The 18,780-nt window shown below is 52.8% G+C and overlaps 9 protein-coding genes across 9 annotated transcripts; 5 read left to right on the forward strand and 4 right to left on the reverse strand.

The window, feature by feature from the left end:
* Nucleotides 1-221: 221 nt before the first annotated feature.
* C7974DRAFT_168989 (uncharacterized protein) lies at nt 222-912 on the reverse strand. The gene is made up of 2 exons (XM_046136106.1): nt 663-912; nt 222-613 (listed from the first exon to the last, which is right to left on the reverse strand). The coding sequence occupies exons 1-2, from the start codon at nt 777-779 to the stop codon at nt 251-253; spliced, it is 480 nt and encodes a 159-aa protein (XP_045998059.1). The 5' UTR covers nt 780-912; the 3' UTR covers nt 222-250.
* A 412-nt stretch (nt 913-1,324) lies between these two features.
* C7974DRAFT_168886 (Mss4-like protein) lies at nt 1,325-2,014 on the forward strand. The gene is made up of 3 exons (XM_046136105.1): nt 1,325-1,506; nt 1,556-1,710; nt 1,760-2,014. Exons 1-3 carry the CDS (start codon nt 1,441-1,443, stop codon nt 1,947-1,949), a joined length of 411 nt encoding a protein of 136 aa, XP_045998060.1. The 5' UTR covers nt 1,325-1,440; the 3' UTR covers nt 1,950-2,014.
* A 20-nt stretch (nt 2,015-2,034) lies between these two features.
* C7974DRAFT_412299 (RNA polymerase II transcription factor-like protein B subunit 5) lies at nt 2,035-2,346 on the reverse strand (the record flags this gene model as incomplete). The annotated part of the gene is made up of 3 exons (XM_046143631.1): nt 2,035-2,082; nt 2,130-2,281; nt 2,328-2,346. The coding sequence occupies 3 exons, from the start codon at nt 2,344-2,346 to the stop codon at nt 2,035-2,037; spliced, it is 219 nt and encodes a 72-aa protein (XP_045998061.1).
* An 830-nt stretch (nt 2,347-3,176) lies between these two features.
* Nucleotides 3,177-5,121, reverse strand: C7974DRAFT_452564 (uncharacterized protein; the record flags this gene model as incomplete). Its single annotated transcript, XM_046145831.1, has 3 exons — nt 3,177-3,801; nt 3,852-4,705; nt 4,752-5,121. The coding sequence occupies 3 exons, from the start codon at nt 5,119-5,121 to the stop codon at nt 3,445-3,447; spliced, it is 1,581 nt and encodes a 526-aa protein (XP_045998062.1). The 3' UTR covers nt 3,177-3,444.
* Nucleotides 5,122-6,274: 1,153 nt separating this feature from the next.
* Nucleotides 6,275-7,129, forward strand: C7974DRAFT_433369 (pectate lyase-domain-containing protein; the record flags this gene model as incomplete). Its single annotated transcript, XM_046144917.1, has 2 exons — nt 6,275-6,742; nt 6,824-7,129. The coding sequence occupies 2 exons, from the start codon at nt 6,275-6,277 to the stop codon at nt 7,127-7,129; spliced, it is 774 nt and encodes a 257-aa protein (XP_045998063.1).
* A 3,126-nt stretch (nt 7,130-10,255) lies between these two features.
* On the forward strand, nt 10,256-12,667 carry C7974DRAFT_169021 (xanthine/uracil permease family protein-like protein). Its single transcript, XM_046136107.1, has 5 exons — nt 10,256-10,454; nt 10,506-10,596; nt 10,644-10,898; nt 11,026-11,122; nt 11,281-12,667. The coding sequence occupies exons 1-5, from the start codon at nt 10,371-10,373 to the stop codon at nt 12,491-12,493; spliced, it is 1,740 nt and encodes a 579-aa protein (XP_045998064.1). The 5' UTR covers nt 10,256-10,370; the 3' UTR covers nt 12,494-12,667.
* Nucleotides 12,668-12,869: 202 nt separating this feature from the next.
* On the reverse strand, nt 12,870-15,372 carry C7974DRAFT_169050 (uncharacterized protein). Its single transcript, XM_046136108.1, has 3 exons — nt 14,614-15,372; nt 13,795-14,564; nt 12,870-13,745 (listed from the first exon to the last, which is right to left on the reverse strand). Exons 1-3 carry the CDS (start codon nt 15,225-15,227, stop codon nt 13,033-13,035), a joined length of 2,097 nt encoding a protein of 698 aa, XP_045998065.1. The 5' UTR covers nt 15,228-15,372; the 3' UTR covers nt 12,870-13,032.
* Nucleotides 15,373-15,964: 592 nt separating this feature from the next.
* Nucleotides 15,965-17,431, forward strand: C7974DRAFT_423667 (DHBP synthase RibB-like alpha/beta domain-containing protein). Its single transcript, XM_046144392.1, has 2 exons — nt 15,965-16,503; nt 16,555-17,431. The coding sequence occupies exons 1-2, from the start codon at nt 16,371-16,373 to the stop codon at nt 17,178-17,180; spliced, it is 759 nt and encodes a 252-aa protein (XP_045998066.1). The 5' UTR covers nt 15,965-16,370; the 3' UTR covers nt 17,181-17,431.
* An 81-nt stretch (nt 17,432-17,512) lies between these two features.
* Nucleotides 17,513-18,740, forward strand: C7974DRAFT_423668 (trimeric LpxA-like protein). Its single transcript, XM_046144393.1, has 2 exons — nt 17,513-18,024; nt 18,109-18,740. Exons 1-2 carry the CDS (start codon nt 17,572-17,574, stop codon nt 18,313-18,315), a joined length of 660 nt encoding a protein of 219 aa, XP_045998067.1. The 5' UTR covers nt 17,513-17,571; the 3' UTR covers nt 18,316-18,740.
* Nucleotides 18,741-18,780: the final 40 nt, after the last annotated feature.

Consider the following 18,780-nt stretch of genomic DNA (forward strand, 5'->3'; position numbering starts at 1 on the left):
TTGCTGGTTGAAACTAAGAGCTACAGGTGGATTCGCGCGAGTCGGGGCTTGGCAAACACATGCACAAAGATGTCATTGTCGACCCCAGATTATTGCGCACTTGATATCACAGAACTGGTATGGAGCTCGCAACTTGGAGAATATGGTCTCTAAACTAGCGACATGGCTTCACTGTATCTGCCATGGGGTATAATGCTCTGAAAACTTAGTCATCCAACTGACCATGTGATGCTGCAGATGATTGCTATCCTCAATCCAATTCCACAACTTCTTCCTCTTCTTCCGTAAGTTCTGTGATCCTGCTTTTTGTTCGCGTTCCCGCTCCTCGGCGCACCTTCGCTGCGCCTCTCTTGACCTTTGCAGTGCTCCTAACGTCTGGTGCACCCTCTAAGAGCGCTCCGAGTTCCGCGTCGCTCATCACCTCATCCACCACGTTGCGGTATCCAATAGCTCGTGGGCGCTTTTTGGGTCGCTGTGCGGCTTCTTGCTCGCGCTCCGCTTGCTCCCTAGCTTCCTGGTCCCATTTCTTGCGTATCTCATCTTCGGCTTTGTTCTCCATGCTATGGAAGGAGGCATGATGGTTACAGCCATCGCATTCGTATGAAGAAGACGACTGTACGCATGTCAGGATGGAGAGAAGTACGGAAGAGGACTAATACTACCTTCAGAGGGTGCAGCATAAAACGCAGGCAGGGACATCTTGGTGACACGATCGACTGCTTGAAGTTGCACTGTCCGCGTGGAGGCACATAGCCCATTTGCGTCCATACGTTTGCCATGTTCACTCTTGTAGAGGCAAACACTGCCTGTTCTCGGTAAGGATTTGACGTTAGGGGTGGTCGAAAGCGCGCAGCGCGTGGTCAGGTCTTGACATGATGCATCGATGAAAGTGAGAGAGAGGCGGAGCGCGTTTGTGAACGCGAACTTGTCTCGATTTCACGTGTTTGCGGAGTCTCGCCGCGGAAGAGCCCCACATCTTTACATCCCGCATATCAGTTAAGACCGAGCAATAAGAGAGTTACGTCATACAGGTCATATAGGCAGGTATCGGCAGACGTGCCATTGGAATGAACCCTCCGAGAAGACTGAGCATGATGATGAGATTGAGGTTTGGCGCCATGCATGATTTGGAATAGCATCTTAGCGCTCACAATAGCATGGCCAGGTGAGCTGTCATACGGAACATTTTGATGACTGCAGAGTGCCATTAATTGTGCCTTCTGTCCGCTTGGGGGTGGCCCTCTAAGCTGATTGACCCCACAAGGCCTAGACGCTACCTTCGGCAGGCGGTGCTTCCATGAGCTGGCCGATCTACATAGCGGGGTACACGATCCAGTATAAAACCTCCAGTATGCGTCGTTCAGATTGCTAGCATCAATCACTATACAGAGTGATTAAACCTATTGCAACTCAGCCCTTTCTTCCTTTATACTAGCAATCATGGTCGCCGGAGGATGCATGTGCGGAAACGTCCGCTACGAGGCCGGGGGCGAATCTGGAGCGAGCGTATGTGTACTGCCTTCGGGGCTTGCACCAAAGGTTGACCAAAGCCAAGATTCTCTGCCACTGCCTAGATTGCCGCAAAATCGGCGGCAGCACCTACAGTACCAACGGAGTCTACGAGGCGGATCAGTTTAAGATCACCAAGGGCACTCCCAAGCAGCACAAGAAGATAGCCGACGGTGGTAATGAGATGATCTCCAACTTCTGGTATGTATTCAGTGTCGCTCCTGGACCATAGAGGGCTGACGTGCCGTAGCGGCGACTGTGGCTCGACTATGTGGCGCGAGGGTGCCACCTTCCCAGGCAAAAGAATCGTCAAGATGGGAACACTAGACGACACTGACATCGTAGACAACCTCACGATCAACGCCGAGTTGTACTCTGGCAACAGGCCCAAGTGGGTTAATGCACAAGAGGGCGCTGACCAGAAGAAGGGTATGTCATAGGGTGTTTGTGTCTGGACAGAGATCGCTATTCGTTATCGCATGCGTGGTATCGTGGTGTATAGTCGTAGTGATAGTGATCCTTAATCTACTCAGAGTCTGAGCTCTCGGGCTCCTTCAGCCGTTCTCTCATCATCTGGGCTGCATTAGTGAAGTCCATGTGGCGCCTGTATATGTACTCACGCTGTTCAACCGACTCTTGAGTTCGATGACCTTAGTCTCCTTGACCAAAATGTGCTCCTCGTCGAGCTCTTCTATGATGTATTCGTTATTGTTCTTGCTGTCAATGTCGACCAGCATGGCTTTGATCGACGCGTCGCATCGCACAAGGGTGCCTTTATACATTAGCGTCGTAGATGAATGCCTGAAGGAAACGCTCACCTCTGATAGCTTTGACCATCGTGGAGTCTGCGAAATGCGGGGTGCAGGTAGGTATGTAAGATATAAGGTCGGCCAACAAGGTGCCTCGCAAATGTGGCGCCATTCTTGGCGCATCAACGGCGAAAGCTAACCATAAGTTACCTTCCACGACGACAGTCATCTGCCTCCGTCTGGCAGAACAGACATTGTGCTCCAGCGTCTAATTATTTACTCCCATCAATTAATCCCAAAGGTTGTTGACAACAAGAAGAGCAGAAAGCCCGTCATGAAAGTCCTCGTCAAACAACGCTCACCTGAATCTCTTTTCGACGCACAGTAAGCCAGGATTACTAATCTCACGTTGGAATACACTAGCTCTGTAGCACACTGGACGTTGGTACTGCAAGTTATGGTCGCGCTCATGTCATACCTCTCACAGGCCTGACCCCGGATCTCATTCTGACTGTGTCATTGCTGAATCACTATCACAGATCAGCGCACGATAGTTCCGACGTAAAACTCAAGATAACGCGTTGAACACCGAGATTGCGTGGACATCATCAGGATGCTGGCAAACGGTAAGACTGTGGAGCCGTCGGAGAAGACCGTTGAATCGTATCGCCGGATTTCAAGAAGTGCCCCAGTATCCGTGCGGTGGCCGACGTGCTGATGTGGGCGGGCATCTCCGCACCGGATCATTATGCTTTTGATAAGAAAGCAAGTCTAGGAGAAAAGAAAAGCGGACCCTTCTTTTTGTGAGGGGTGTGAAAAGCAATGGGTGGCACATCAACAGATACCCGAGTTCATCCGGCATTCAGGCATGCATGCAGGATAGAGCAACTACCATGCAGATACGAATGTGAGACCGGACTCGACTTCCAGTTCGCCGGGGCTATCATGTCCTCGCTTCTGGTCACATAGAATAGAGAAGAACAGCCGAGGTGTAAAAGAACAGAAGGACACTTCAGAAACAAGTTCTATAGTATCTACTGTCGACAAGATGGTATAACCGGGAGGCCGTGCATGAATGACTTGTACAAATGAAAATGCTGATTGATGCCTATCCTCAACGCCACGCTAATGCCAGGCAATGTATAAGTGAGCCGTTGTCACCCCAAGATGGCTCTAAATTCTATCATCACTCCTTCTTCGCTTCCGATTTCTCTGCCTTTGGTTCATCGTCGTCCTTATCTTTCTTACCTTGCTTCTTCTTGCGATCCTTTCGAAGTGCCTCAGCTACTTTCTCATCCTTCTCTTCCTTCATTTCATCCCACTCGACATCGTACTCGTTCGCGATGGCCTTGATTTCCTTCCTCAAAGCGTTGCCGTCTTCGATGTGTACCTCCCATTTTCGCAGGTCGAAATTGTGTTGGTTATAGAGCTTGGATTGGCGGCGCGAGATGGTAAAGTTCATGGCGCTGCGATATGAGACTTCGCGGTTGTGGTAAAGGAACCAGACGTAACCACCGATAAGAGTAGAGAGACCGACGAGGTACTGTGCATAGGTTAGTAAGGGCGGTGAGAAGGTGGATAAAGTGAACGTACGGTGACGGGCTCCATGACGTCCCAGCCAAGTTCCGTCTGAAATGTCAGGTAGTAAACTACGCCCCACCATCCTACGATACCTGCAAATCCAGCGACTGCAACATTTTGCGCGGCTTTATGGGCGAGCTTGTCGCAGTACTCCTTGATGTCGGCCATCTCGCTGATGTGCTTAGCCGTCTTTCTCAGACGCATGCGTAAGTAGTATGTGCGGTCATTGAACGAAGGGACACCGACGCGGATCTCCTCTGGCGCGCCTTCGATCTCGATAGCAAATTCCTGCCCGCGAGCCGCGTCGCGGATGAAGTCGCCAATCTCCGTGCTGCTAGACCAGCGTACGAACTTGCGGCTCGAGATCTTGTCGCTGGGAGCGTCTTGGCCGAGACCAGAGTATGATTCGACACCACCCTTGCCATGGCCGCCTCGCAGTTCCGCGGCTTCATCTGGAGTCTTACGATCACTTGCTGCACCCGTTTCTTCGCTGCTAGATGACCTGATCTTGCCTGTTTTGACTGTCTTGCCGTCTATGCGGTGCTCGTCCACCTGCTCAAAGTCTTCCCCACTCTCGTCAGGCTCGCTATCTTCGCTCACAATGGTCTCGCTGGCTTCGGAATTTTGCATCGAGTCTTGCATACTGTCCTCGGCGCGAAAATACACGCTCGGTATACGTTCCTTGCCATCTTTATCCTTGATTGTGGGCAATTCAGCTTGAATAAGACGCTCAAGATACGAGATAGGCTGTTGCGGGTGGACTAGCAGGGCGAGAGGTTCGATATCTTTGCGGTCTGAATTTGTATCCTTGGTTGTGAGAGGAAGGATGATCTTAAGCATTCGTGAGGGTGTTGTGAGCAGCTTGCCTGTTCCAGGTCAGCTAAAGGCATAGAAGGCCTGCAAGGTCCATACCCTTTGTCATAGCTCCCGCACTGCGTTGCCTAGCCACAGGCGGTACATCGCTACCGTCTCTATGCCATGGTGTACGTATTTGCTTGCCCTTGTCCTCCTGTAGCTTACGCGCAAAGTCGTCCTTCTCCTCTTGTGTGATGTTGTTGTTCAGCTGTGATGCCGGACGCGCATTCGAGTCGTCGTAATTTCCAGCATCTCTACTCGGAAGCTTCACCTGTAAACGAGCTGTTATTCCAAAGCTCCGCAACTGAGATGTCTGTGCCGTAGATCCAGGGCGTGGGAGCAGTCTTGATGGAATTCGTGACTGAAGAGGCGCGTGCTGAGCTGTCAAGATGCGAGAGACCGCTAAGGACGATAAGCGATGATTCATGCTGCGAAAGAAGCAAAGCAGTGCCGTGAAGCCGTGAGAGTCGGGTAAGACGGACCGTAGTAGGTGGATAGCGAGGATGGAGCTCTCTCAAAGCCGGCTAGCAATCAGGGGAAGCTTCACGCGACAAGCAGGGTCATTGTGTACAGCGACGTCATCGTGATCCTTCTCTGTGGCTTGACGGACGCCACACCCGTGTGGCTAGTCTTCGAAAACGACCTGCTGTCTGAGATCACTAAACGCAGCCATCAGCAACATCATTGCGGGGCGGAATCGCTGTCACGATATGCTGAATTGGATGGAAGCCGAATTGCTGCGATTAGTTTATCTTCGTCCGCTACCTATGTAGAACGGACATGTCTACCATCCGATTAGCACCCCGAAGATCACGAAACAGATGGAATGATGGTATGTATGTATTTTCGATCTAGAAGAGGACCATTGTCTACTATAAATATGGTACTGTTCATACTGTCGTAACAGCTATTACTTCACAAGCAGTATCTATGAAACCATGAAGCTACCCAGGTAGGTAGCAATCGAATCACGCTTAAGCGATCAAGAAGGGCTGGTCGCTGCTCAAACCTCGAAATCCAGCCGAAGCTTCGACTCGATACTCCTCGACTGTATGTATGAACATCATCAGAAGGTATAAGCGTTGTCCACACAAGCACCCGAAGCCTTGCCATGGAGTCTTAGAGTTCTTGCACGACATCTTTCATATACATGTCTTGGCGTTATCTCCATTTTCCGCCAATGGCATACCCCACACTCTTTCTCCGCGCCAGAGTTCCCGCCTTACACGCTGCCAACAGTCTGGGGTAGAGAGGCTTCTCAACATGTATATTAAGAGGCGGACTTGGCACGTCAAGCTGGACTCAGCTCGACTGTGTACTGGCGGTGTATACGCCCGGATTGAGTTAGGAGGGTATTGCTGGCTGGGGTCAATCGAGCTGTTGGACGAGATAAGGGTTGTACGGCGAAATATCGCGAGATTGCGGAGACTGAAGGTTTGTCCGTGGTTGTGTCAATTCAACACAGAGCCAGAAGAGAACATTGATGGTATAAGAGGAATAAATTCGGTGCTGGCATTGTCTTGTCCACAACACTCAAGCCAGCCTTTTACTTACTTACCTCAAAAGCGAAGACTTACAATATGCACTCCTCCACAATCTTCCTTGCTGTCGTGGCAGGCCTTACCGCCGCACACCCGCACAACGAGAACGTAGCTCGAGCTGCAACCAATACCCAGTTGCAAACTACCTTCCCCAAATCCAGCGGCACCTCCGCCCTCGCCGCAGCAAAGACGCTTGCTGCTGGATCCTCCTTCGACGGAGGTATGAAGCAGTGGGACCGCAGCACCGATACCTGCAAGGGCCAGACCGAGGGCGGCGACAAAGACGCTGTCTTCATCCTTCAGGAAGGCGCTACACTCTCCAACGCCATCATCGGCCCCAACAACGGCGAAGGTGTACACTGTCTAGGCAGCTGTACTTTGAACAACATTTGGTGGGTGGACGTGTGCGAGGACGCTGCGACGTTCAAGCAGACGAGTGGGACTTCGTACGTTAATGGCGGCGGTGCGAAGGGTGCATCAGATAAAGTGCTCCAGCACAACGGTGGAGTAAGTCCGCGACGCTGCCTCAGCCAAGCCGCACCCACATGCGGCATTCAAGCAAGAACCCAATACTGATATAAACTCCAGGGCACTGTGGCAGTGAAAAACTTCTACGCCGAGAACATCGGTAAATTGTACCGTTCATGCGGAAACTGCAGCAAGCAGTATGCGCGCAAGTCCTCCTTCACTAATATCAAGGTGGTGTCTGGGAAGCTCGTCGCTGGGGTGAATGGCAACAATGGCGATTCGACCTCGATCAAGGATAGCTGCTTGATCGATACGAAGTTTTGCGACTTGTACAAGGGCGTGACGAGCGGTGAGCCGACGAAGACGCTGTCAGGCCCTGATGGAAAGACATGTGCTACCAGTGGAATCAAGACCAGTGGATGCTAGGTCATGAGTGGGATTAAAATGCGAGGTACTGTGGTAAACGTTATGTTGTTTACTTTGGAAGCTTCCCAAAGGTATGCTCTTCTGGATGGTTTACAGAAACGACGACAGGCGGGGCTCGAGTATGCCGTAGTGAAATACAGTCCACTGGCACGTCAGCTGATTTCCGAGAGAGTCTTAATATTTGTCTTGTGTAGATTAGGTCCATGTGTCTGCTGTGCAATGCCACGTTTTGTAACAGCTGACACGTCTGGCTGCATGGTGGCGATGCCGATGCTTGCGCAGATCCACCAAAGACAAACCTTGATCGTACGCCAATTGAAAAGGTGCCAAAGTGCCGTGAACCTGGATGACCAGGTCCGTGGAGTATGTCGTGGCAAAGTGCGGGGGTCATAGTATTGGTTTCCATGTTGTTGAGACAAGCCTGTCTACGCGCCTTTGGAGTTACACAGTCGCACAGTTGCAACAGCACACGCCCAAGCGCCGCTGACAAGCTATGTCTGAGCCTGGGAGTCACTACTCGTTGTTGAGACACTTTTTGGTGCTTGGTGAACAATTCTCGCGATGTCCATACGGACTGTCGGTGACTTCCGTGCAGCACCGTTTAGGGTCGCCAATTAATACCGGCAGCTACTGCTGTGTTCCGCTGATGGCGATCTCCGCTGACAGTTTTCCAGTATCCAGGTTCCACGCGACTCCAACCCACGCTATGGCGTTAACTGTGCGACATGTAACGGCCTGATCGATAGGGCGTCGTTTTCGGACCGAAGGAGACTGACGTGCAGCAAACATGCAGGTACGAAACCATATTTACATAGCGCTTTACCATCGCTGCGAGGAAGATACCTGTAAATTATGCGATACCTTATCGCTTTACCCTGTCTTAGCTTGCTGATCGCAACTACATGTCATCGTGTGTTACGAAGAGTAAGGGCTGAGCACAAGGTGCAAGTTGAGGTCGTGTTAACCTTGTGACACAGCGTCAAGCGTTGGACCTATGTGGCGATCGGTGGAGACGATGCTACAACCGACGCGCTCTGTCTTTACTTCCTGAATGGTTGTTGGAGTGCGTCCGCGGACGCAGTGATGTGCGTGTGACGACGCAAGGGGCGACAAGCGAGGGTGTGCTTAGCCGCGCCTCGACCATCGCCTGCAGTGCCTGTTAAGAGGCATTCTGCATCGGAAGACATTGCGTTCTCCATGCTTCAGTGTCCGTGATCTGCGGTGGCACCAACTTCGCACGGATGATTTTGGTGTGCACTGGTGCCCTCGTGGAGAACGTGATCTGCAAGTCGGCATAACCAGGGCACCGGAAAGGTACAACGTGTCGCTCAACGGCGGGTAGCAGTTGAACTAACACATGCCACGTATTTACACCCCGGTTGGTGCATTTGCTGTGCGCAACGGCGTTGCAGGGCGATGCGCTGGGCTGGATGAGAAGCGAGGAGATGGAGTGGGCGAAAACGAACAGCAATATAACTCGCAGGCTGTTGAGCGTTTTGCGGGTGGGCTTGCCGACCCTGCCATTACCAAGTCTTTCTATAGGATTGTTCTCGTCAGCAATTTTTAAATTGACGTGCAGCAGTAATAACTCTTTGATGCCAATGGGGGATTTCCTCACCGACCCGATATCGGTAGGATTGTCCTTCATGTAAGGATTGTCCTTGACCCGTCCAGTCCGTGTGCTGCACCGGCCGCTAATTTCATACAATGTGGTCTCGAAGTGAGCAATGGCCGGTTGACAACATGCATACATATGTTGTGCGATGCAGAGCCAATTACCTCCGCATGGCAGGCTGGTGGAGTCGTGGAAACACGCATGAAGATCCAAACCATGTCGAAACGTGAGGATGTAGCTAGATTGGCGAGATGGCGACACTTTGCAATCAGGAGTCTGGCAAGGCGTCCAGGAGCGGAGGCATGGTTTGCTTCAGGTGTCCATCTCCTTTCCAATAGATCGAGAATGCATTGACTACCAGGGCGCTGACCTATAAGTGTTGGCGGGATTGCAGACGGAAAAGAATGTCGCCAACAGTATCTCCCTTGCGAACGAGTCTCGTGTATGCGTCTACGTGGGCTAGATTGGGAGCCGTGGCGTGAGGAAAGGCAAGGATTCAGTGCTTTTGAAATGTGTAGACGCCGTTAGCCCTGCACTGGATGCAGTTCCGCTGCGGCTACCGGGACATGGTGCTAGGAGGGGGAAACCCGGGGATAAGGGTCTGCCATTTCGTGCCAAAGATGAACCAGTCGTAACAATTCGCTTCGCGGCGGTTCATCTCGTGCAACACGGGACGGAAGTCCGGCCTTCCCAATGCTACTCATCCTGGCCGTCCTTGCAGGCGTTGCCTAGGACTGGGAAAAGGGTTGGTGCAGCTGCGGCACTGGGCGCGTTTCCGGCACCAAGAAGGTCGTGGCCCGTATCCTTTTGCTGCTCCTCTCATCAATCTCACAGCCGTGTGACCAGGGAGCCTTCCACAGCGCCTTTGCACTGTTTCAGCAGCGCGCAACGCACACCCTGACGCTGCGTTCTAGTCAATTGCCGGATCCGGCACTCTGTCCGAACTAGTCGATCGTTCTGACAAGAATCCATTTGCAATCCAGTCGTTCGTCGCCAGGTGTGTCGCCACGCCGCCAGCCATGATAGCCATCTTTGAGTTCGAGATAGAGGAGGCGACTTCCTGGTGAGGATGGCTGTGGCTGCCGTCGCACTCCGGCAGCCTCCGCTTCCATTTCTGCGTGATGGCGCTGCGCTTGCGGTCATCCTGATAAAAGCAACCGCGACTGGCCTGCGATTGGCGACCTGCAGCACCCCTCAAGTGCGGCATGTCAGCCACTCCACTGTCGCAGTTCCCCAGCCCTGAGCGCTTTCGCCGGTAGACCTCGCGCATGAAGCCGCGCCAAGTCATGGTGGACCGTGAGTGTCTCTTCGCGTGGCCCCGCTTGACTAGCCAGGACTGGCGCTGGCCCGATCGCAAGAGCATGGGTTGGATTGGACACTCTAATGGCGAGACCATCAGTGGGCACGCCAGGTCGCCGCCTAGCAAATCCTTATCTTGGTGTGGGATGCAGTAGATGCTCTACCCATGCTCATACCATCTGAACTTAAAAGTTCGCTGTGTCCTTCACGAGAAGCTTTGTGAAGCCCGGTGCAGATCGCCTCCTGGCTCCCTTGACACTCCCTGGACCGTCCCTCCCTCAAGGACTCACACTTCGACACTCCTCACCTACCCAGATCTCATTCAAGATGGGCGGCTTCATTGAGCAAGCCAACCTCGCTGTTGCGCGCTCCGCTGTGGGCAAGTACTTCCGCCTCGAAGGCTCTGGTCATGTATGTCGCCCTACTCCTGACGTCTTTTACCTTCACTGACACCTTCGGTAGCCCAAGGAACGCAAGGATGCCCGCTTCTTCACTGAGTTCCGTGCTGGTCTCGCTACCTTCTTCGCCATGGCCTACATTATCTCTGTAAATTGTACGAGTCTCACTTGATATCCAAGAAGCATTGCTCACTATCTCCAGCTACCATTTTGGCTGATACCGGCGGTACCTGCGTATGCCCGCCTGATGATTTTGCGCTCGATTTGTGCGTTTCCAACCAGGAGTACATGCTCTGCAAAGCGGTCGTCAAGCGTGATCTTGTCACTGCCACCGCTGCCATCTCAGCCTTGACTTCCTTTTGCATGGGTCTTTTCGCCAACATGCCCATTGCCCTTGCTCCTGGCATGGGTCTGAACGCGTACTTCGCCTACACAGTCGTTGGCTTCCACGGTTCTGGTATGTCAAGTCACACTGATCGCCTTCTTCGTTTTTGTATTACTTTTTGTGACACATGTCATCTCCTCCCAGCCTGGCGCTGTTACACGAACTTCTTCTGCTGAAACGTTTGCTAATCGTTTTCTAGGTATGGTCCCATTCCAGGTCGCCCTGACTGCTGTCTTCGTCGAAGGCTTCGTCTTTGTGGGCCTCACCGCCTTGGGCATCCGTCAATGGCTTGCAAGGTATGTTCATATCCGTCTTCTTCCGTTTTCCTCTGGCGTCATAAATTTGTGCGCCAGTTTTGCACCTCGGCACCGTTCGGTCCCACTTGGACCCCATCGCCAGCCACTTCGCCACACGTCACTCTCCACAGTAACAACGCTGACTTAGTTTTGTACAGAGCTATCCCGGCTAGCATCAAACTCGCGACAGGTGTCGGAATCGGACTTTACCTCACGATCATTGGACTTACGTACTCCGCCGGTATTGGTCTCATCACAGGTGCCGTATCGACTCCTCTGGAACTTGCAGGATGCGAGGACATCTTCAAGGGCGAAGATGGCGTCTGCCCCGGTGGCCATAAGATGCGCAACCCGACCATGTGGATCGGCATCTTCTGTGGTGGTGTTCTGACCGTCATGCTCATGTTGTACCGTGTCAAGGGCGCCATTATCTTCGGTATCTTGCTCGTTTCGATCATTTCCTGGCCGCGCTCTACCGACGTTACTTATTTCCCGCACACCGCACTCGGCAACGACTCGTTCGACTTTTTCAAGAAGGTCGTCACCTTCCACCCGATCCAGAAGATTCTCGTCGTCCAGGAATGGAACGTCTCGCAATATTCTGGCCAGTTTGGTCTCGCCTTCATCACCTTCCTCTACGTCGATATCCTCGACTGCACAGGTACTATGTATTCAATGGCCCGCTACTGTGGTGCCATCGACGAGCGTACCCAGGATTTCGAGAACTCTTCGATTGCCTATACCATTGATGCTATGGGTGTTACAATCGGTTCGTTGTTCGGATGCTCCCCGGTCACTGCTTACATTGAGTCTGGTGCTGGTATCTCTGAAGGTGGCAAGACTGGTCTCACCGCGATGTTCACAGGCCTCTCCTTCTTTATCGCCATCTTTTTCGCGCCTATCTTCGCGTCTATCCCCCCATGGGCTACTGGATGTACGCTCGTCATTGTCGGTTCCCTCATGGCGCAGTCGTCCAAGGATATCAACTGGAAGTACATGGGCGACGCCATCCCCGCGTTCCTTACCATCGCCATCATGCCCTTCACATACTCGATTGCCTACGGTCTTATTGCGGGTATCTGTTCGTACATCCTGATCAACACCCTTGTCTTCATCATCGAGAAGGCCTCAGGTGGTCGCATTGTTCCTCCTAACAAGGATGAGAAGGAGCACTGGACATATCGCATTCCTGGTGGCTTCCTGCCTCCGTGGGTGCAGCGCATTGCGGCTGGAAAGAAGGACTTTTGGAAGCGCGATCCCGAGTCCGACGGCGTTGCTGCCGGCCCGGCGAGCGAGAACAGCTCGACACACAACTCGGCTGAGAAACACTACATCCAAGACAAGCAGGCTGCTGGAGAGAAGATCATGTAAGCCACTCGTTAGATAGATAGATTGATTTGTTCGGTAAAAGTTGCAAGCGGCGCATTCGGCAGCTACGGCGCCAGATGCTGTTGTTTCGATAGCATTGCATTCGGAAATGCTAAATGCTCGGAGCCAAAGTAGATACCCTCACTTAATTTTAAGTTTACACGCGATCAGCATCACTTGAAAGATTGCATTCGCCAGATGCTACAACGGTGAAATGTCAATTTCGAACAGAAACACCGGCGCCGGTGGTGGCGGCCGCTACGGACCTTCAGGCGGACTCATCCGCTACAATGCCCACTAGCAAGGCACGTACCTTCAGCTGATATAGGGGGTAGAACATGCAACTTTGAGCAGAATGTCCCTGTATTGCTTTGAGGATATAAGATATTGCTGAACCTACCTCCCAGCAGTAATCAATTGATGATTGTATTTTTAGTTCGATCCAGGTAGATCAACCTCGTCCCCGTTCCCAACACCGGAGCCACAAGAGCACATGTTGGGCAGCCTACGTATCTCTCCAAAGCTCCTAAATTGATACCACATCATCGTCTCCCCTCATTGTCCAACAAAGGCCTACTGATATCACCCAGTCCAGCCAGCGTCAGAGGCTGGTAACTGATGCTTGTCTCTGAATGGCGCGGCACAACGCTCTGTTGGGCCGGTGCATTTCCCCGATGAGTGATCCACGCCACACCCCCAGCTGCCGTTTTCTCAATTGTAATCGCAGTCCGCACGACTGCTCCTTCCTCGTTCTCCTGAAAGAGCTCGCTTTCCCCATCTGCCATCCTCCTCGCAGCATCTGGCTCAAACAACGCAGCAACCAGACCCGATACGCCTAGTCGCAGATGCACCTGATTCACGTCGCCATTGGCAGCTTTCAACGCAATTACCGCAACAATAACGGCCAGAACGGCAAATGCAAGGTTTGACAGCACAAGCAACCACAACGATGCGACGGGGACGCGTGCAATGACTTTGCTGATGCGTTTCTGGGCGCGAATACCACTGTCGGGGACTGTGTGAACAACTAGAGGGACAGTGAATGATTTGCTCATCTCGAGTTCGTATATCGAAAGCCACGACTGTACCGAGGATGCCTGACTAGCCCGGTACATGGCGCTGTCATGCAGATTCTGGGAAAAGCCAAAAGTCTCGACTAGAGGCATAATAATGATGCCGGTTGTTGTTCCATTACTGGGTGTTTTCGTCATGGCTCTAACTCTGCCGCCAACAGCTGTGTAGGTCACGTCATACACTTCTGTTTGTAAGTAAGGGTCATCTGAGGTGACTGAATGTAGACTCACCCGTCGATGAACAGTTCACCACCATCTTGTGCCCGAGGCCATCGAGAAACCAGGCTGTCTCTGTGATATCGCGTGGCAGATCCTTCTCATCAGCTAACAGACTCACTTCAGCGTGCCATAGCCATGGGTTTTTCCACAACTGTTGCGCGTCATTGCTCGTAACATTGGGTGCAGTCTCGTTGACTTCGCCCAGGCCATTCACCCCTGAGCTAAATGTACTAAGGAATGGTGGCATCTCTTCCAAGTATGTATGGAACTTGCCAAAGTTGACTGAGTAAAACCCGTCTGTCATATTGCCCAAAAAGTCCATTGGTGCGCCATTCTTCTCCTGGCAGGAGAACCCGAAATTGCGAGGACCTCCAAAGACTTTGCATCCCGCTTGTGGGATCACGCTGCATTTCGAACTCACAGCAAAGGACGCTGCTGCCCAGTCTGTTTGGGGCGAGACATCGGAAGGTCCTACGATGGCATACTGGGTCCCATCACTCTCGGTATAGTTGAGCGTATAGTCTTCCAGAGGCTCACCTATGATACGATGAAACAGAGTTACGTTTGTAGGTGCTACCACTTGAGCAGTCTCGTTCCAGTATAGCCCGCAACCCCAAAAGTTGATGTTAGCTTGCGTGCCAAAGGTAGTCTCGGTGTCGAGACACCAGTCGCCTATTCTCTTACTCAGCCGATGCTGCTCCATCTGCTGCGGCACAGCGTGGAGTACATTGACTGCTTTTGTTGCAAGATGCAAGTAGGTATCGGCCGCCTGTATGCATACACTCGACGAGTCAGCTGAGGCATCTAAGACTTTCACGCGTACATACATACCATCCAAAGAGCGCGAGACCGAAGACTACAAGTGATCTTCGCAGTGGACGAGAGCTGACTTCTTGGTGGTATTCCTGGCCACTGGTCTTGCGTAGAGTCTTGCGGCCTAAGGGTTGTACGAGGTTCCATAAGCTGAAGATCTCCGCGTTCAAGACCCTTATTACCAGACTCAACTGATATGGGCTCATAGCGTTTCCGTGCTGTGGTGAGAAGTCGGGTCGGTGAAGCATTTCGGCCGCAATAGAATAGGCGTACATGCTCATCAGAACGCCAACCAGCGCAAAGCTGATAGTGGATGACCAGGATGATATGAACACAAGACTCGTCGCCGAAAAATCCACATAGTAGTAGTTGCTGCTTGTGGTGTTGATGAGTCCTGCTGTGGGGCATAAGTCATCAAAGGAACAGCCTTGATTGCTGACTGTGTTGGAGAAAACGAAGGCCAGGGCCACGGAGGTGAATATGATCATAGGTAGGACGATTAGGCTACAGGCCACGAGGATATTGTGTGTATGCGTGCTGATGCGAACTGCTGGCGTATAGCCACCAGTCTTGGGCCGAGCCTGTTTCGAGCTCATCTCGAAGATTTCGGCTTGAGCCGTTTTGTTGGCCATGAAGACAAGATGATCCACAAGTATACTGGCTGCGCGGCGATGCGCTGAAATGATACTGTGCAAAAGGCTGGGAAGACTTTGTATTGCACTGATAATATTTTGGGGGCGAGCGCTTCCACAGCCTTGGCAGACGATCTACCTTGTCGCATTGTAGGGATTTTTAATTGAGGGTAAGCGCATGTGTCTTGACCTTCTGCTTCGAATGTGCTGAGTTGGGGGCCAAAGTCGAAACGAGGGTCAGATCATCATGAGAAGACATGGGGCATACTGAGCCCGAACAACGGACAACGAATGAGTAACAAATGCCAAAAAGTGACGAAGCTGAGACCCGGGTTGCAAAAAATAACATTTGCTATGGTGCAGTATCAGCAGAGACTGGTTGGTATGAGCGTACATAGCTTGTGCGCAAACAGGTTCGAATATGGTTGTTTTCTAGGCTCTGTCCTTTTGACATAATAGAACAGCTGACGAAACTGGTATTCCAGTTGGGCGCCCAATCTAAGAGCACACCATCCGTCAGTTGGGGAGGTGTCTTCCCAAACAGTTGCATATTATAGGCGCAGTTGGCCAAGGGTATATGCCTTGCTAGCAGTCGGGTACTCCACCAAACTACCGCTCGCGATAGCCGCTCGCGATATCCGCCTCACTAGACCACGGCCAAGCATGTCGCCGAAAGTAAGATGAACGAGGGCTGGCCCGGGAGGTCGGCCTTACTGCAGCCGCAAGAGGAATTGGCGCGCTCGCAACTCGGAGCCTCGGTCGCATCATGCAGGGCCGAGGCCCACTCCATGCCATCACTGGACTTTTGCTTGGAGGGGCGGTTCCGCACGGTGACTCGACCTCCGACATCTAGGACGTTCACATGCACCATCGGGGATTCGGTGATCTTGATAAGCGCAGAAACCCCACAGCAGAGTGTCTGGAGTCAATTGCCCGCAGTCCACGACTCGCCCACGAAAAGGACATTGCCCACTGCGGATAGCGCCGGCATCGCATTACCAAACTGTCGATATTCTTTCTAAGCATTGCCAATCCACCACCGACATTGCAACGAACGGATAGCACAATTCCGAGCTTTTGAGACTACAATAATAAAAAAGAGGAGGGCAACTACAGGCTTGAACACATTGCACCCACACCGCCATGCCCGCCGAACTCAATGGACTCCCCGCCAATGGCACTGCCAACGGCATCAACGGCCACGCAGATGAGCTGTCGAACTCCACACCAGCAAACGCCGCATTCGACTCAATACCAGACGTCGTCGCCGCATTTGGTGAGCCCGCCTCATGAGCCACATAGCGAATCAATGACTAACAGTCACCAGCCAACGGCGAGTTCGTAGTTGTCCTCGACTCGCCCGACCGCGAAAACGAAGGCGACCTGATCATCGCTGCCGAGTCGCTCACACCCGAAAAAGCCGCCTTCATGATCCGCTACAGCTCTGGCTACATCTGCGCGCCACTGACCGTCTCGCGCGCCGCCGCTCTGCACCTCCCGCAGATGGTCGCTGACAATGCCGATCCGAACCGTACCGCGTACGCCATTTCTATCGACGCCGACCACGAGAGCGTCAGCACGGGCATATCGGCGCAGGACCGCAGTCTCACGTGCCGCATGCTCGCCGATCCCAATGCAAAGGCCAGCGAGTTCAGGCGACCGGGACACATTCTGCCTCTCCAGGCGAGAGAAGGGGGTGTGAGGGTGCGCAGGGGGCATACAGAGGCAGCAGTGGACCTGTGCCGGCTGGCAGGCAAACAGCCGGTGGGTGTGATCTGCGAGATGATCAACGACGGCGAGAGCGTAGATGGGCGGCCGGAACTGGTCGGCAGCGGCATGATGCGGACAGACGACTGCTTGAAGTTTGGCAAGAAGTGGGGGATCAAGGTGTGCACGATCGAAGACATGGTTACGTGGATCGAGGAGAACGAGGGCAAGTTGCCGGTGCAGTAGGTGTGGTGAAGCAGAGACACTGTGTAACGTTATTGGCAGAATGATATGGCTGTACGAAATGTCTGTTACGCATGTATGGAAGTATCTGGGAACTCGACTCAGTTTTGGAATATCGCATTCAGTAGATGTTTAGCACCGCGCAAGCACTCCAACCAGGTCAGAAAAAAGCTGTACAATACATCACCACCAGTTCAAATATAGGAGAGGCTCATACTTGGGGGTAGAAACGGTGCAATTGAATGCCTCCCTCCACATGCGACCTCAGAGTGCTCACGTGTTTTGGCGAAACCGCTAACTCGCACGCGTCGTTCCACGCGCCCTCCCCAACTCAACCACTACAACGCACAGCGCAACCGCACACCCAATCTCCAACAGTCCGCCACAATCCACCATGTCTGCCTCACACTCCCGCGACCCCCGCCGGACCTCCACAGCCCCGAAACGCACATCTCTCCTCCCGCGCCCCTCGTCCATCGCAATCGACCCCTCGGCGCTGATCGCCCAGCACGCGCAGCTCACAGGCACCCACCCGATCACCATCGGCCCCGGCGCAGTGCTGCACCCACATGCCAAGGTTAACAGCACAGGCAGCGTGGTAATGCTCGGGGAAGGGTGTGTGGTGTTTGAGCGGGCGCGGGTGGGGATTGCGGAGGTGGAGGAGAGGGGTGCTGCTGGGCTAGGAGGGAGGCAGAGTGGGGTGAGGGATAGTATGAGAGGGGAGGGTGTGGTTTTGGGGCGAAACGTGGTTGTCGAGACGGCTGCGGTTGTTGAGGGGAGCGAGATTGGGGAGGGGAGTGTGATCGAGGTTGGTGCTGTTGTGGGGAAGGGGGCCATAGTTGGGAGGGTAAGTACCCCTTCAACAGTCGGAAATTCTGATACCACGATGTGCTCACGGGAACGGAACTGGGCTTGTGCTAATACAAAGCAGTACTGCACCATCTCAGCGGCATCCATCGTCCCTCCGTATACCACGCTCCCAGACTACACAGTCGTGTTCAGCGGTTCCCAGAAGCGCACTGACAAGACCCTTCAACAGCGGCCGGATATACTCGAGGCAAAGATGGCGATACACAACAAACAGCTGGATATGTTCAGGCGGCTGATTGCAAACAACATTGCAAAGTGGACAGGATGAAGAATATGGGCAATGAGGTCAAGACAATCTTCTCCTTATATACTCAAGCATGCGGCGGCTACAGGGAATCGGAGGTGGCGAATTGAACAGAGACAGCGCCCAGGAACGCAATCCGTAATAGCCCGTGTACACGGTACGTGAAATGGCGACGAACCGAATCGCTAGCAGCGAAGAGGCGCGACAACAACACTTCGGGGTCCTACAATCGGACAAGGGTGTTGGTCACAAGTCATTACGTTTTGATCGCAGCATCGTAGCCATGAATTGACCCTTCCATTCAACATTAGAAGGGCAAGAGTGCGCATGTTCATGCAACAGTCTTACCACGGTGCAACGTAAATATTTAGCCGGGTCAGTCATAACGAATCCATGAATGTTCCCATCTGGACTCCTTGTCAATCTGATCACAATCTCCCCTTGCTACCAAAGTGTAGTCCTCGCCTCAATTCTCGTTCGGCCTGGTTG

The sequence above is a fragment of the Boeremia exigua genome, assembly GCF_020726555.1.
Source record: "Boeremia exigua strain MPI-SDFR-AT-0100 chromosome Unknown C7974scaffold_5, whole genome shotgun sequence".
NCBI classification, from domain to species: Eukaryota; Fungi; Ascomycota; class Dothideomycetes; order Pleosporales; family Didymellaceae; genus Boeremia; species Boeremia exigua.